The 14626-nt window shown below is 53.2% G+C and overlaps 6 protein-coding genes across 6 annotated transcripts; 2 read left to right on the top strand and 4 right to left on the bottom strand.

Moving 5' to 3' along the window:
* Positions 1–1265: 1265 nt before the first annotated feature.
* On the top strand, positions 1266–2747 carry LRP88_01269 (alcohol acetyltransferase; the record flags this gene model as incomplete). The annotated part of the gene is made up of 2 exons (XM_083237960.1): positions 1266–1299; positions 1348–2747. 2 exons carry the CDS (start codon positions 1266–1268, stop codon positions 2745–2747), a joined length of 1434 nt encoding a protein of 477 aa, XP_083106465.1.
* Positions 2748–3432: 685 nt separating this feature from the next.
* Positions 3433–4216, top strand: LRP88_01268 (uncharacterized protein; the record flags this gene model as incomplete). The annotated part of the gene is made up of 3 exons (XM_083237959.1): positions 3433–3597; positions 3648–4075; positions 4132–4216. The coding sequence occupies 3 exons, from the start codon at positions 3433–3435 to the stop codon at positions 4214–4216; spliced, it is 678 nt and encodes a 225-aa protein (XP_083106464.1).
* Positions 4217–4467: 251 nt separating this feature from the next.
* LRP88_01267 (uncharacterized protein) lies at positions 4468–5518 on the bottom strand (the record flags this gene model as incomplete). The annotated part of the gene is made up of 3 exons (XM_083237958.1): positions 4468–4636; positions 4749–5106; positions 5254–5518. The coding sequence occupies 3 exons, from the start codon at positions 5516–5518 to the stop codon at positions 4468–4470; spliced, it is 792 nt and encodes a 263-aa protein (XP_083106463.1).
* A 220-nt stretch (positions 5519–5738) lies between these two features.
* On the bottom strand, positions 5739–9529 carry LRP88_01266 (uncharacterized protein; the record flags this gene model as incomplete). The annotated part of the gene is made up of 4 exons (XM_083237957.1): positions 5739–5878; positions 5931–6146; positions 6199–7069; positions 7865–9529. The coding sequence occupies 4 exons, from the start codon at positions 9527–9529 to the stop codon at positions 5739–5741; spliced, it is 2892 nt and encodes a 963-aa protein (XP_083106462.1).
* Positions 9530–10137: 608 nt separating this feature from the next.
* On the bottom strand, positions 10138–10703 carry LRP88_01265 (Mss4-like protein; the record flags this gene model as incomplete). Its single annotated transcript, XM_083237956.1, has 4 exons — positions 10138–10388; positions 10441–10504; positions 10558–10604; positions 10652–10703. The coding sequence occupies 4 exons, from the start codon at positions 10701–10703 to the stop codon at positions 10138–10140; spliced, it is 414 nt and encodes a 137-aa protein (XP_083106461.1).
* A 912-nt stretch (positions 10704–11615) lies between these two features.
* LRP88_01264 (major facilitator superfamily domain-containing protein) lies at positions 11616–13354 on the bottom strand (the record flags this gene model as incomplete). Its single annotated transcript, XM_083237955.1, has 5 exons — positions 11616–12070; positions 12122–12599; positions 12652–12777; positions 12904–13116; positions 13175–13354. 5 exons carry the CDS (start codon positions 13352–13354, stop codon positions 11616–11618), a joined length of 1452 nt encoding a protein of 483 aa, XP_083106460.1.
* Positions 13355–14626: the final 1272 nt, after the last annotated feature.

Genomic DNA, 14626 nt, shown 5'->3' with positions numbered 1-14626 from the left:
ACCCAAGTAATGCGAGATGTATATCCTATAGTGATATTGTTGGGCTAAATTTTCGCGTTTGTCTTCACACATCTACAGCCACATCTCGGTCAAGTCTTGACAGGCAGAACGATGCCAAGAATGGAAGGCGATGTAAGTGTTCTAGTCCCCGTGCCCCGTGCCCTGTGCCCTGTGCTTTGATTGGAAACCAAAAGCGAGGCCCGGGAAAAGTACAGTTCTGATGAGAAGACTCAAGGGTGTTTGCAGGCCTGAAACTTGAGGCAGACATGTCACTGTACGATAGGGAATCGGGGGCTAGCAGTACATGCTCTCGGTTGACGGATCTCCCAAAAAGCTTGAGAGAATCTCTCAAGTTGTATGTTAGGGCCAATCATTCAGTGTGGAGTGAATAAGCAGCCAATGTTTGGGTAGGCTGTGCCACGGAACTTGGTGACTGATTGACTAATTCGACTTGGTTGATTCTTAGATTCCGTCGAGCTACTTTGGCAGACAGAGCCGTTTAAGTCTTTGAGCATTGGAGCCTTAAACAATGTCCACTATCAGATAATGGCGGCCTAGCAGAAACAGAACTGGCTTGAGGAGAAGAGAAAAGCGTCGCGAAATGGGGTGGTGCTGTAAGAGAAGCACTTGAAATTGGGTTTGAATATAGATCCAAATGACTCTCTCGGGAACGTTGCTATATAATCCATGACGTCTCATTCAAACAAAACAAAAAGACTCTTGGATACCTCAATTTGTCGCCATGACGTGGTGTTTTTGTAAGCAAGCCTGATGTGTACATCGAAAGACGCCCGCGGCCCTGCCAAGCCATTATCAGATTGCCAAGAAAGTGATAAGTAGTATAGACACCACGTAAGTACGGTTATCAGCCATACAAACCGTGCAATTGTAGAGCTTCATTTCCCAAGTAACGCAACGCAGGACGATTGCTCACTCCGGCTAGAAGCGAGGCAGCAACTCTTAGCCCTACGGATTTCAGCCGTGAATCCTTCCTCCCTTAGAGCAATTGAAACGGCGTGCGGCAGGTACCAGGGAATCTCTACGGCTTCTTCGGATGCGAAATCGATCCCGTTTGGTTATGTCGCACCATCGAGGCCCACATCTCATTTAACTGGTGACGCCTCAAAAAGAGGCCGCCAGGTTCAGACATCATACATAACCCCTGGATAGATAACGAGGCCAATTAGCAAGAGAACCTGCTGTGGCTCACTTTGTATACCTCTATCTTCAAGTTTAATCTACCTGTTGTGCATAAACACTTCACCATGTCGGAAAAGGCCGAGTTCCTACGGTTCGCAAGTGAGTCAACCCCCTACCCTAAGCCACGACCACATTAACACTCGCCAGGTCCAAATGAGATGCGTACGATTGTCCGAGAGGATCTCGGCTTCTATCACGCAGTCATTATTGGCGCCGTCTACGAGTTTGAGGATGACTTCGACGTCAAGTCGCCTCGCTCCTACTTTGCGCCACTGAAGAGCTGCATTGACCAGCACCCTTTCTTCAGCGTCACTGTTGGCGACAGGCACACCGAGAAGGCATTTTATCAGCGCGTGCCTAGTATCAATCTCGAGGATCACATCACTGTTGTTGATGACCCGAATGTCGCCGCAGATCCTTTGGGCGCTATTGGCAAGGTGCTGGTTCCTGAGCTAGACCTCCCGTTCACCGCTGGGAACCCACCGTGGAGAATCGTTGTGCTACCTTTGAAGCAGTCGGAATGCTTTATCGCGTTCTCATTCTCCCATATGATTGGCGATGGCCCGACAGGAATTGCCTTCCACAAGACTTTCCTGGCCGGATGCAGAGGAACTCCTGTTGTTGAGCCTACAGCAATTGTCACACCTGCAGCAACCCCACTGGCAGAGCCCTTCGATACACCCGAGAGACTCCCCATCTCGTGGAAATTCCTCCTTGAGCCCCTTATCGCGTTGTTCATGCCAAGTTTCCTCGTTAAGCTGCTGGGCATGCGCCTCGGGGCATCCAGCGTCAACGAGGGCACGTTCACCGGAGGCATCATGACCTACAACCCGGAGAAGTACTACACCAAGCTCAGGATTCGTGAGATCAAGGCACCACAGGTTGACAACGCGATCCGGGCTGCAAGAGCGCACGACGCCAAGCTCACGGGGACGATGCAGACGCTCATCGCCCGAGCTATGAGCAGGATCGTGCCGGATGCCAAGTTCACCAATCTTGTCGCCGAAACGGCTGCTAACATGCGGCGGTCAGTCGGTGTCTCCAACGACGTTGACGGGCAATTTGTGTCGGGCGGCTACATCCCTTTCCCTCGCTCTGATGCCACCGGGCCTCTGACCGACAAGGAGTGGGCATCAGCCAGCGCTTCTACGCGCGAGCTTGCCGCAACCGCCGTCAGACTGCACGATCAGCCGGTAGGGCTACTGAGATACGCGCCCAGTATCCGCAAGTGGACCTTGTCCAAGGTTGGAAAGTCTCGAGACTCTTCTTTCGGGATCAGCAACGTCGGCGCCTTTGACGCCTCCCAGGGAGACGGCGTCACCGAGAAGGAATCGGCCAGGATAACCAAGATGGTGTTTGCTCAGCCTGGAAGCGTCGCCAGCTCTCCGATAACGTTCAACGTGATCGCAGTCAAGGGAGGCGATCTGGTGTACACGGTTACGTGGCAGCCGGGCTCGCTGGGGCTTGGCCTGAGCGAGGAGCAGGAGGACAAGGTGGTGGACGAGATCTGCGCGTCTGTGGACCAGGGCTTCAAGGATCTGGCCTAGAGACGCCATGTAAGCTCATCCAACGTTTAATGTCTAATGTTTAATGGAATCTGATTTGCTCCGTCAACCGATAATGGCTGCATCCTACGGATGAGTCCGCCAAGGCATTCTCGCAACAGCCGCTCCCAACTGGGGTTCTAGCGTTTCAGCCCTGGGGGACCCTGAAGATCAAAGTAGGCCGGACTTGGCACGGAGATAGTGGGAACTCGCCATCCGAGTCTGACCCGGAGAAGGCCGGTCTGGGGACCGCTGGAGACGGCCCTGGAGCTAAACCCGAAGCGGCGCTTTGCTCCGCCTCAGCCACACCCGCAAACGTGCACTCTGCACGCGGCAATGTCACGTGCGAGGCATTATTGGCTGGTTCTGCTGGCTCTGCTGGGTCCCGAGACCGGTTAGATCGGCCTCGGGGGCGTTCGTGTGGCTTGCGAGGACTCGCGCAGTGACTGCGCCCGGGGCAGTCTGTATGGTCATGACGTGAGCGCCTTGGTCAGCTAAGGCACACTCTGGCCACGAAGCTAGAGAGCTCTGAGCGTTTCCATGTAGACCATGGGTGGTATTAAAAGGCGGGGGAGGGGAATGTTGGGCTCACTTCTTTCCTCTATCATCAACACTTCTCAACTCCACGTGATACCTATCATCTAGACCCGACTCTTCCGAGTACCTATCAAAACAACAAACGCAAAGAATGTCAGCTCAAGATTACTACGGTGGTGGCGGTAACTCTGGCTACGGCCAGCAGCAGCAGGGTTATGGCCAGCAGGGCGGCTATCCCCAACAGCAAAACTACGCCCAACCTCAGTATGCCCAGCAGCAGCAAGGCTATGGTCAGCAGGGCGGTTATCCCCAGCAGGTTTGTCTCCAAAGCTTCTAGCGGCATCCCCACTTCTAACAAGACATCAGCAACAATATTCCCAGCCTCAACAGGGCTACGGCGCCCCCTCTCCCGCTCCCGGAGGTTATCAGCAGCAGCCTCAGTACGCCTCGCACTCTCCCCAGCCCGGCTACGGTTCTCCCCATCCTCCTCCCGGCCAGCAGGGCTACGGCCAGCAACCCAACTATGACCAGCGAGGCACTTCCCCATACCCTCAACAGCATGGCCAACCCGGCTCCCAGTACGGCGCTCCTGCCTATCCCGGCGGCGGTGCTCCAGGCCAATATCCTCCCGGCCAACCCGGCCCTGACGGCGACCGTGGTCTCGGCGCTACTCTTGTCGGTGGAGGAGCTGCAGCTTGGGCTGCTCACAGCGCCGGCGGCGGATTCCTCGGCAGCCTGGGTGCTGCCGCTGCAGGTGCCATTGGCGCCAACGTGCTAGAGAACAAGTTCAAGAAGTATGTCTCCTAATAGATTCTCTCAGTCCAAATAGAAGATGCTAATCATGTCACAGGCACAAGAAGAACAAGAAGAACAAGAAGCACCGAACTCGCGGCATCGATGGAAACTCGAGCAGCAGCAGCAGCGACTCTGACTAATGACCCATGACGGATGATGAATGGAGTTTGGCGTTGGAATCGTAGATAGCTAGCTTTGGTTATTAATTTGAGTATCCCTTCAACTGAATGCTGGTCCATACTTGAAGATTCATTTCTTCGCGATGTACAAGCTTACATGTTACAACGTGCACTGTGTCCCATTAGGATAGGTGACGAACTCAACATCTTCGACAGTTATCTCTAGCATTAAGCATACCTTTTAGGTAAGGTAGGTAGCCTGAAATGCTCACTCAAGGTTCCTGGTCAAAGTCATAGCTGTTCCCAAATCCTCTGTTCAAATACCCCTCGAGCACAGCCTCCCTGCTGACCCAGTCCACTGGCACATCCAACCCTAGCTTTCCCTCACCCTCCAACTTCTCAAGGATAGGCTTGATGTCTTGCCCAAACTCGAGCCTCATTCTGTTTCTAAACCACGGCGCAAAATGGATCATGGCTAGCATCACCCTAGTCTCCTGGGTAGTGTTTGGCATCCCTGCGTGCCAGAGTCTCAGGTCGCGGATGATGATGCTACCTTTTTTTGATGATGGGCTGCAGTGGAGGCGAAATCTTCTCACGCTGGCGCAAGAGATCCTCCCTGATGCGACCACTGGCCCTGTCACCGTGGGCGCCTTCCTGCGCATCAAGCCCAAAGTTGTTGTGGGTTCCGAGCCAGATTTCGGTTGACCCATTCTCTGGAGTGGCTGTGACAAGAGGCACGTTGACGACAAGGGCAAATGGGTGGTCAGGGTGGGCAAAGTCGGCGTCTGAATGCACCGGCTGACGTTGGGGAGAACCTCCTGGCAGGGTTGCCATTGCCGAGTTTGCAGAACAAAACGTCCACTTTGGCCGAGGGCCCATCATGGCTGTGGTGATTTGTGTAGCAATGGGGTCTAGTATCAGACATGTAAGTTAATTGGCCGTTACGTGTTGGAGACAGGGGCCTATACTTGTGAAGATGGACGGAAAGAAGTACTCAGCCACAGGTGGAGCATCTTGCTGAATGTTTCCCTTGTTGTAGTTATAAGGGCCCTTGTCACCTCGAGCCAGAAGGGTGTTGGCGTCCTCGGCCATCTTCTTGTTCAAGAGGTCGAGGTGCTCGTGGGGAACAACGTCCTCGACGACAACCAAGCCATCTCTGTGCATGTGTCGCACGGCCTTTTCAAGGTTCCTAGAGTCGAGGGACATATTATTTATCTCCTTGATAGAAGGTTGAACAACTCCGAGTTGAGAGGTGGAGGATACTGTTGCAAAGGATCGGGTCCCCTTGATGAGGGCTGGTAGGATCGTTCGAGTCCGCAACATGGCAGTCATTTCTCTAGGCGACGATTATAAATCTTGTAAAAGACGAAAGAAAGTCTGAGGAATGAGTTGGGCTTTCTTCTAGAGCAAGAAAGGGATCATGATTTATAGTTCCAGTTAATAGCCAAGACCATGCGGGTTTCCCGAGCTCGGAAAACCCTGCCCCATAGAGCCTCGTCTGGGGTCGCTTGGGTGACATCTGACCAACAATTGCCTCTGCATTTCAGATTGTCTTTTCGGCGCCCCAGAAAGATTTGAGGTCATTGATGAGCCGTTCTACTGGCCACCCGATGCTTGATTTGCAAGCGAGGAGTTGTCGAGCGAGCTCTTGGCGGGCGGGCTCGGTGCTGATGAATCTGGCACCTACCGCTGGTTAGCAAGCCTGGGAGTTGGACAACAAGGGGGAGAAACGCACAGTATGCGATTGGGCCAAAGGCGTTCACCAGAACGGAGGGTATCTTCGTGGTGAAGGCGATGCCGCAGATTTCGACTGCAAAGGCTTCCAGAAGTTGGTCCTTTGATTCGACCTCGATGCCAACAAGATCTAGCCTCCCTATGTCCTCAAGGTGCTTCGGACTTGCATAGGAACAGAGAATAGTGAGAGCGACGAGGTAGTAGTGCATGGTTGCCACTATGCATCGTCAGGGCTCGCCCCCGAGAAACAACAGGGAGAAAGGACTCACCATGACAGGGTTGTAGAAACCACGCTGCTGGGAACAGATTAATCGTCCCTGGCTGCGCTTGTTCTCTGGAAAAGGGCTGTATCCGCTCCGGACATGCTGCGCGCCACTGACTCAGCATCTCTACAGCAGAAACCCACTCCGAACCCCTCACGTCGCGCCCGAATGTGGTGTTGATGATCTTCCCGAGTATCAGAGTGATGGAGTTGAGATAATCTTGGGCTGAATGGTGATTGACTAGAAGTGGAGTGGTGGTCAAGTCCATCTTGAGTGGACATTTCTCAAACAGGCTGAAGGTAATGTCTTCTCTCAGGTAATTCCAGAAGCCTGCTCCAGGCAGTCCCGGCTGGAGATTGCCAGACAATACATCATGGAGGGGCGCCATGGAGTAAGCGCCTCGAAGGTGCATGTTTGGGTCAATGTCGCCGTCAAGGATTTCGTAGGACCGTAGCAGACATGTCGCTGCGAGGGCGACTCCCCGGGTGATGAGCTCATCCCCTTGGTCCAGTTCGATGAGCCTCTGCACACAGCGGTGATGGTAAAATTCGGCCAATTTTCTGAAACTGTTTGCCGAGGTCTTGCAGACGTGCATGGCAGAGAGGGCGATGATGGCGCAGAAGAGGAGTGGCTCATCCAGAGCAATGCTGGGGACAAGAATGCCAAAGGCGCCCGTCGAGTCGCTCAAGTCGTACCATTGCGACACGTCGGCGGTGTACGAGTGGAATAATCGAGCTATCCTTTGGTCTGTGAGGGCACGCCGCGGGCTATCGGGATCTGGCAGTTCCTGGTGTTGAACTGGAGTGAGTGTCAGCCAGAGGCAGTGACAGCGGCGGAAGTGAATGGTGATGTACTGAACTGGGTCGGCTTTTCCGATCTATCGCAATAGCGGCCTGATTTAGAGCATTGCTGGCAGGAGGGTAGTTCTTGGCCACCTAAGATGAGGCATCAGAATAAGTTCAGCGGCGGAACGAAGGGGCCATGAGTTGACGTACACTTCAACTTGCGCCGCCTGCAGGTGTGGCTGTCCTCTCAAGTCAACTCTACATCGAGTGCGAGAGAGATCACTAAACATACCAGGCGCCTTTCTTTACAGGGCGAGGCATATTTCAAGTTGGTAGATGTCCAAGGGAGCAGGAATGGGGCCGAGGGTGATGATGGTGTTGACGGAGAATTGAACAGAGGCGGGGTGTCGCGGGCCAAGTTTTTGTGTCGTCCATGTCGTAGGCTTGGAAGCACGTCAAGCTTTGGATAAGAAAACAACTGTTTTGAGAGCAAACAAATGAGAAAAGCACGATAGGAATGCAAAGTATCAGTTCCCTCTATCCCAAGGTTCATAATCGCTTGCAAACTCGGAATGAGAGCCAAGATCTATCTAGTGAGCACCAGGGCAAGGTGAGTCTACCAACAGGACCACGTCTTATGCATACAACCCACTTGCACCTGACTAGCTTGAATTAATTCTCAAGTAGAGAAATATAGGAATTGAACAGGGTAGGGCATGAATAACTGGTCCGACAACTGTTTGTGAGAGAGTTTGTGGATCATCATGAGCCAATTTGAGAAGGTTCAAACTCCATTATGGCACCATCTAGATTCTACTATATATGACAACCCTGCCTAAGCACTCGTAGGTAGCTTAGATCTTGGTCTTTCCGCAACACTCATTCACCACATCCCGTCTGCAATAGCACGACGACTCGATGGGCACGTCCACAAACGCCATGGCCGTCTTGAGCTGCTGCTTGATGATGCTGGCCTCACCCTTTAGGCCCAGCTTCACAGCGCACTCGTGATATCCGTGCAGTGCCCACACGTTGTTAGGATGATGTCTCGCTCGGAATAGCTTGTTGTTCAGTCCAAGGTCAGTCCGGTATACCTCCGCCGCTTCCTCGATACGACCTTTCTCCATCAGCAACGCAGCATATGCGTGTCTCGCGGGTTGCATCCACGCCCATGGCTCAGCGTAGCGCAGACCGTCGTCTCGCTCAATCGACTTGCGAAGGTGCGTAAATGCCAGCTCAATGTTTCCCCGGCGATACTCAAGCTCGCCGTCAAGCATAGCCTCGGCCACGTCCAAAACGTCAGAGCACTTGTTGGGATACGCTATCCGATTAGCAGGCACTCTCGCCTTGGCTGCGAGAAACAGCTCCCGCTCCTTGACGGCCTCCTCAACATTGCCCGTCGCCGCCCAGGCCACTCCCTTGGCATAGTGTATTGTCGCTGTCGTCACACACAACAGCTCCTGATCCTCGGGAAGCGGGAGATCGATAAGCTCCTGCCACTTGCCAAACCGGATCAAAATATGCGGACGGACAGACCGGAACGTTTCCAGCCAGTCAGCCATGGGCCGTAGGTCATCATCTGGAAGTGCCGCCTCCATCCGATCTACAGCTTTGATGCAAACCCCGTACTGGCCCGCGAACATGGCGGCGTAAATCAGGGAGTGGTAGTCGTGCATGCGGTAGACGGTGTAAAAGTCACCGGTTCCACGGAGAGCCGCATACTTCTCATCAGCTAGTACGGCCTTGGTGTTTGCAGAGATGGCTCGTCGATAATCGCCTATGAGGATGTCGAGGTGCGATGGCATGTGTGCGAGATGGGCTGCTTCTTCTGCCAATCTACGGAGATGCTCAGCCGCGAGAAGACCCTTCTCAGGCTCGGCAGACATCTCGGTGACGTGGATGTAGGCATGCAAAAGGCCTATATGCTCGTATCCACCATCTTGAGCCAGTCCCCTCTCAATCACCTCTTGCGTCTCTAATACCTCTGATCCAGGCGCCGGCTTCCCTGTCCGCACATCCCACAAGGCCCAAGGTGTGAGGTTCATGAGGGAGTCCGCGTATAGTGCCGCGACATCAAGGTCATCCTTGAACTCTTGATACACTGGCTTCATAGCCTCGGCATATGCGCGATTCCAGACCTTGTAGTTATTGGTAGCGTCGGCGTCATCAGGATAGCGATGTCGCAGGGCACTGGTGAGGGCGCGTTCAACGGGAGTGGCCTTTGAAGATAGGGCCTCAGCCTTTTTCAACGCTTCAAGCACCTGCCCAACCGTCTGCTTGAGGTCGTCTCCATTAAAGTGCTTCCACGGCTTGTTGTAGTTGGGGCCTAGGGCAAAGGCGAGACCCCAGTAGGCGAGGGGACAGGCTGGGTCAGCAGTGATGGCCTTTTCAAAGCACCGGGCTCCTTCCGCGTGATTAAAGGCGTAGCACCAGACTATGCCATCCTCAACCCATTTCTTGGCCTCTGGAGAGCTTGTTGTGATATCGCGGCTGAAAGGTGGGAGGACAAACTCGGCGCCTTCGGCCCGTGTTGTAGACTGCGCAGATCCCATGACTTGTGAGAAACCTGGATTTTAAATGTCTTAATGATGAAATGGAGGAAGCTCGCTCGGTGAAGGATGAAACTGTTTCTTATCTCGGTATACAAGGATGAAGGGGTTGGGTTGTCGGGAGGCAATCACCTCCAACTTGCGGAGAAGCTGGGCGACCCACTCTGGCGTTGTGAGACGTCAAATCAGCGGTAGCTGACGTGCGCGACAGAGACCGAAGACGGAGAGAATTGCGAAGTTTTGAGGGTAAGATGAATATGAGATGTTTACAAGGAAAGAAGCTGTTCAAGTTGAGAGGCAAGAGAAAGCTTACAAGAAGGAATGTTGAGGCGTCACTCACACACTCACCAGTCTCCGTAGAAACAGCCGCTGGATGAATGACAGGCTCACTCCGTCGGGGAAGCTCATGTGATGGACCAGAAGCGAAATCAGCACCCGTGAGTAGCCAAAGATAATGGCTGTGAAACGCGGCACGAACCGCCAAGTCAAGAAAAAAGCAAAGTTGATATTTATAGATGCAGCTAGAACCGTCGTGCCAATCGCAGTCTAGTCACCCGACCCATCTCGCACATCTATACACCGACATCCGAGCCCTCATCAAATCATGAGCTTTAACCAAACAGATGCTCCTGCTTGGCGCCCTCGATGGGCTTCACAAAATCAACCCGGTCGCGGCAGTAAAACTCGACGTCGATCTTGTTGTTGAGATTCGTCTTGCCCTCGTCGAGACCGCCGGCCTTGATGACGATGTTGCCGGGCATGACGTCGAGGCGCGTGTACAGGCTAGAGCCGCAGTCGGGGCAGAAGAAGTGGCGGTTGTTCTTTCCAGAAGCGCCAGTTATGTCACAGTGCTTGGGGGTTCCTGAAGAAAGTCAATTTATGTAATTACTTGTTCAAGGTTTGGAGGTATTTACCCTTGGTGACGCTGAATGAGTCTTCCGGGACGACGGCGTTGGTGGTGTAAGGGCCGCCGGTCCACTTGGATGTGTTAGCGACAGCATCCATACCTTACAGCAACGACAACCACTCACCTTTTGGCAATCGACACAATGGCAAAGAGCAGTAACAGCAGGTTCACCTATAAACAATTAGGCATGTGCAAGTCTAGTAGTAAAGACCACTCACTTGTGCTCTGGTATGCGATGGCTCCGCACATGCAGCTTCCGGAAAGAGGCATTGTGAATAAAGTTGACAAAGCTAGGGTATCTTTGGAAAGGTGTGTAGGCCGTCAAGGTGTCTCACGAGGGTGCTTGCGATGATCTGCAGAGTGAATTGTGCTCTCAAGGTTCTCGGGCAGCGAATATATATACCTCGACTTGACCCTGTGGGCAGGAACCGACGACCCAGTCCGGCCGGTCGCCCGCTCCTTTACGTCAATGCAAACTAGAGATGATCAAGTGCGGGATACTACACCGACGGGCCCCGGACCGACTGCCTCAGATTCTTAACTTGACGATGAATCCTGTCACATCAAAACTCCAACACGGCTCGAGTTTGTAAGCGACAACACATCTACACGCCAAATCTCTGCCCATAAAGCAACATCCTCACCCTTCTCTGACCACAGCAGTCAACTCATCATTTCCAACAGCATTTGGAATCCCCTCCTCCATGCGACATCCGTGAATGCGGGGAAAGCCTCTCCCGCCGCACCGGTCAGTCTTGGCATGATCAACAGCCCGGAAAAGCGGAGCGTTCGCTGGCCGGAGAAATTGGATAACACGCCCGAAACGACGTTTCCCATGCGGATCCGCAAGACGGATCTTCCTTTGGAGAGCGGTTATACGTAATGGGACGCCACGTTCATGAGGAGACATGCGGGGGCGGGTCAGGCCAAGATGATGGAGAGACGTTGTGGAATCAGCAACAACAGACTAGCTGTCAACTTAAGGGCGTGATAACCTTCGAGACGCAAACATTGGAATCATTGTGGTCTTGTTTCATGTTTTCAATTCATAACCCATAAGAAACTAACATATATTCCTAGACGCTCATGTCAGAGGCAAGGCATCTCGACAAATCCTCCACGATTATCCATCACCTGGGCTTCTTCCCCACCAAATCGCCTCAGGCCTCTTCTTATTTAAATTTAATCGTGAACATGTGTAACCTCGGCCTTCTCTCCACTGATCCTGGGATCATTCTCCTCCTCATCTCTAGCCTTGCGGTGGTGCATGGCTGCGTTCTCCATGGCTTGAGAGCCAACAACCTCGCGGGCGTCCGAGTCGTGGGCGACGTCAAACTTGCCGCGCAGGTTTTCGGGGCCGATAAATGTCAGGACGATGACATATGCGTACACGCAACCCATGAATATACAGATGACCTTTCCGTAGTCGTATCGGGTCTCGCCCTTTTCTGTCTCGGGAAGGGGGAATTTCTCTCCCAGGCGGGCTTCGATGGTTGATGATGCCGAAGAGGCGAGGTTACCGAGCTGGTAGGATGTGCCGACGACAAAGGTACGGAAAGCACCAGGGGACAGCTCCATCAGATGGATGGGGATGACACCCCAGGCACCTTGGACACAGAATTGCTGGAAGAATGCAGCTGCCATGATGGACTCGTCACGGACGAATGTGTATGGGTACAGAAGTGCACCGCCGACGATACAGCAGATGATGATGCACAGGCGACGACCGATGGACTGACTGAGGAAACCGACAACAGTACCTCCCAACATGGCACCCAGGTTAGCAACGACCTGAGTAACAGTGATCTTTGTCTTCGAGAAACCAAGCTGGTTCTCCAACATGGTGGGGTACAGATCCTGACTACCATGGCTCATAAAGTTGAAGCCAGCCATGAGGAGGACGAGGTACACGAGAAGCATCCAGTGGTGCTTAAGCGCGACCTTGCCTTCCTTGACAAACACCTTGCCCTTGCCGTCGGATGATCCGGCCTCTTGGCGGAGACGTTGACGTTCTTGGTATGCTTGCGTCTCGGGGAGCATGAGTCGGAAGATTATGAAGAGGACGGGGGGGCAGGCGCCGAACCAGAAGAGGGGACGCCAGGCGTGGGGGGTGGTGTCGACGAGACCTCGGGCGAATGCGGCGCAGAGAAGATATCCAAAGGCATACTAAAAGGCAATTAGCAACAGAGGGATACAAGTGAAGTGTGGTGATACTTACACCTTGCTGAAGCATACCACTCATGATACCTCGAGCCTCCTCGGGACAATCCTCAAGGGCGGTAGCGGCTGCGTTACCGTAAAGACCACCCATGGCGACGCCAAAGAGAGCTCGACAAGCCAAGAACTGAGAGTAAGTATTACAGAAACCAGTTCCCTACCATCAAGTTAGCAAGAGGCTCCAATGACAAAAGGCTTGGCCAAGATTGCCAAGCCGGGATCCACAGCAGGGATCCGGAGGGACAAGACTTACAAGCTCGAGTACGATAAAGAGAATGTTGTTGATGACGAATGGCCACTTTCGACCGTATCGATCGCTGGCAATACCAAAGAGGACGGATCCTACAGATCGGAACATGAGCACCAGAGTGATACCCCATGTGATATCCGTCTTTGTCTTGTCAAACGTCTTGGCCAGACTCGTCACCGTCAAAGAAACAGTGAAGAAATCAAACGAATCCCATGTCTATCATAAAACGGTCAGCTACTCAATCCATAACGGGGGTGTATGTGGGTGGACGTACCCATGCCGCAAAGGCGACAAAGAAGAATGCCCACTGCTGCGCGTTGAGCATGCGCAGCAGTTTTATCGGGTTCTGCAGCTGGTGCATGGGAGGTTTGAGCGTCGGGAGACGCGTGGCGATGTATTTGCCGGGCGTCATGTTTTCGTGAGGCGCCGACGTGTCGTACTCGTGTTCACCCATGATGGGCTTGTGTAGAGGTATTCCTCTTGCTTGTAGTTGAATTTGATGTAGTGTGTAGACCAATCGATGTGTCTATGAGAAGCCAATGATGGGAATGTGGCTGTCTTGGCTGTCAAGTAGTGTGTGTTGTAAATGGTGTAGGCCTGTAAACCGTCGATAATGTGTAAACCACAACAGTAGATGTCGAGGTATATATGAAATAATGTGTAGAAGCTAAGACACACAGGTCAAGACTTGTCTGAGTAGTAAAACAGAAAACCTCCCTTGATGCGGAACACCCTCATCTTAATATACTCCTGCTGCACTCATCCAAGATCCCCACTTACACGGCACAAACGCTCATCACGACGATCCCCCGAACCCATGCCGAACTCAATAAGCAAAGGTTAGTGTGTCCAATCAGGCGCCCTTGATACGGCCCTTGCTCTTTCGACGTCAGTGTCGTTTTCTTACAGGTCTCGTGGGTGGTGCCTACGCGGCGTGCCGGCTCCGGAGGCCTGGACCATTCTTTTGCTTTCGGTATCAACCCTCGCAGATCTCGGTTTTCTGAGTGTTGGACAGGGGCCGCAAGGACCCCGTATCTTGCTGAGCAGTACTACGCAGATGCTTTGCTACCCTCACGGGCTTGCCGGTGCTCCACACGGTCGTACCCGTCACATGGTAGAAAGCTTTTCTCCTTCGTTCCAGTTTCGCAGCTTTGTCGGCTTCTAACCGGGAACTACATCGAATGTGTTATTTTCACATACAGGTCAAGATCTGGATGGACAGTCACAGTTCTGCTGTTGGCATCGTCACAACAATCTCCCTTCTCAGCGACACCTGCCGACACCCCAACCCTTCCCCCCCCCCCTCCTCCTTCCCCTCACGAACAAAGGATCCCTTCTTCTCCATAATCCCTACAACCTGGAGAAGCCACTCCGCACGACCCAAATCTCCCCCAGGACTTAGTTCTGTCCCATCACACGCCGTCTTCCCGGCACAGGTCCGCCGAAAAGAGTGGGGACACGGCCGGGCCCATCCCTGTTTTGGCGAGCGAGATTCGGCAATCCGGCATCCTCAGTGGGTCTCCTCTCCCTTTGCCAGTTGACATCACTGGGGGAGGCAGCCCTTTTTGGTTGTTGGTTCGAGTCAATACGTTGTCAGAAGTCAGTTTACAGCCCGCAAACGAGTCAGGAGAAGAGATAGAGGAGACAATGCGTTACTTTGCCTGATGACTACTCCAATGCCAAGGCCAATGACATGGACTGCAAGGCCTCCCCCTCCTCCATCTCC

Source organism: Fusarium phalaenopsidis, assembly GCF_050370095.1.
Source record: "Fusarium phalaenopsidis strain FUZ10S chromosome Unknown contig_32278, whole genome shotgun sequence".
In the NCBI taxonomy this organism is placed as follows: Eukaryota; Fungi; Ascomycota; class Sordariomycetes; order Hypocreales; family Nectriaceae; genus Fusarium; species Fusarium phalaenopsidis.
This window is presented reverse-complemented; position numbering and strand designations above follow the sequence as displayed.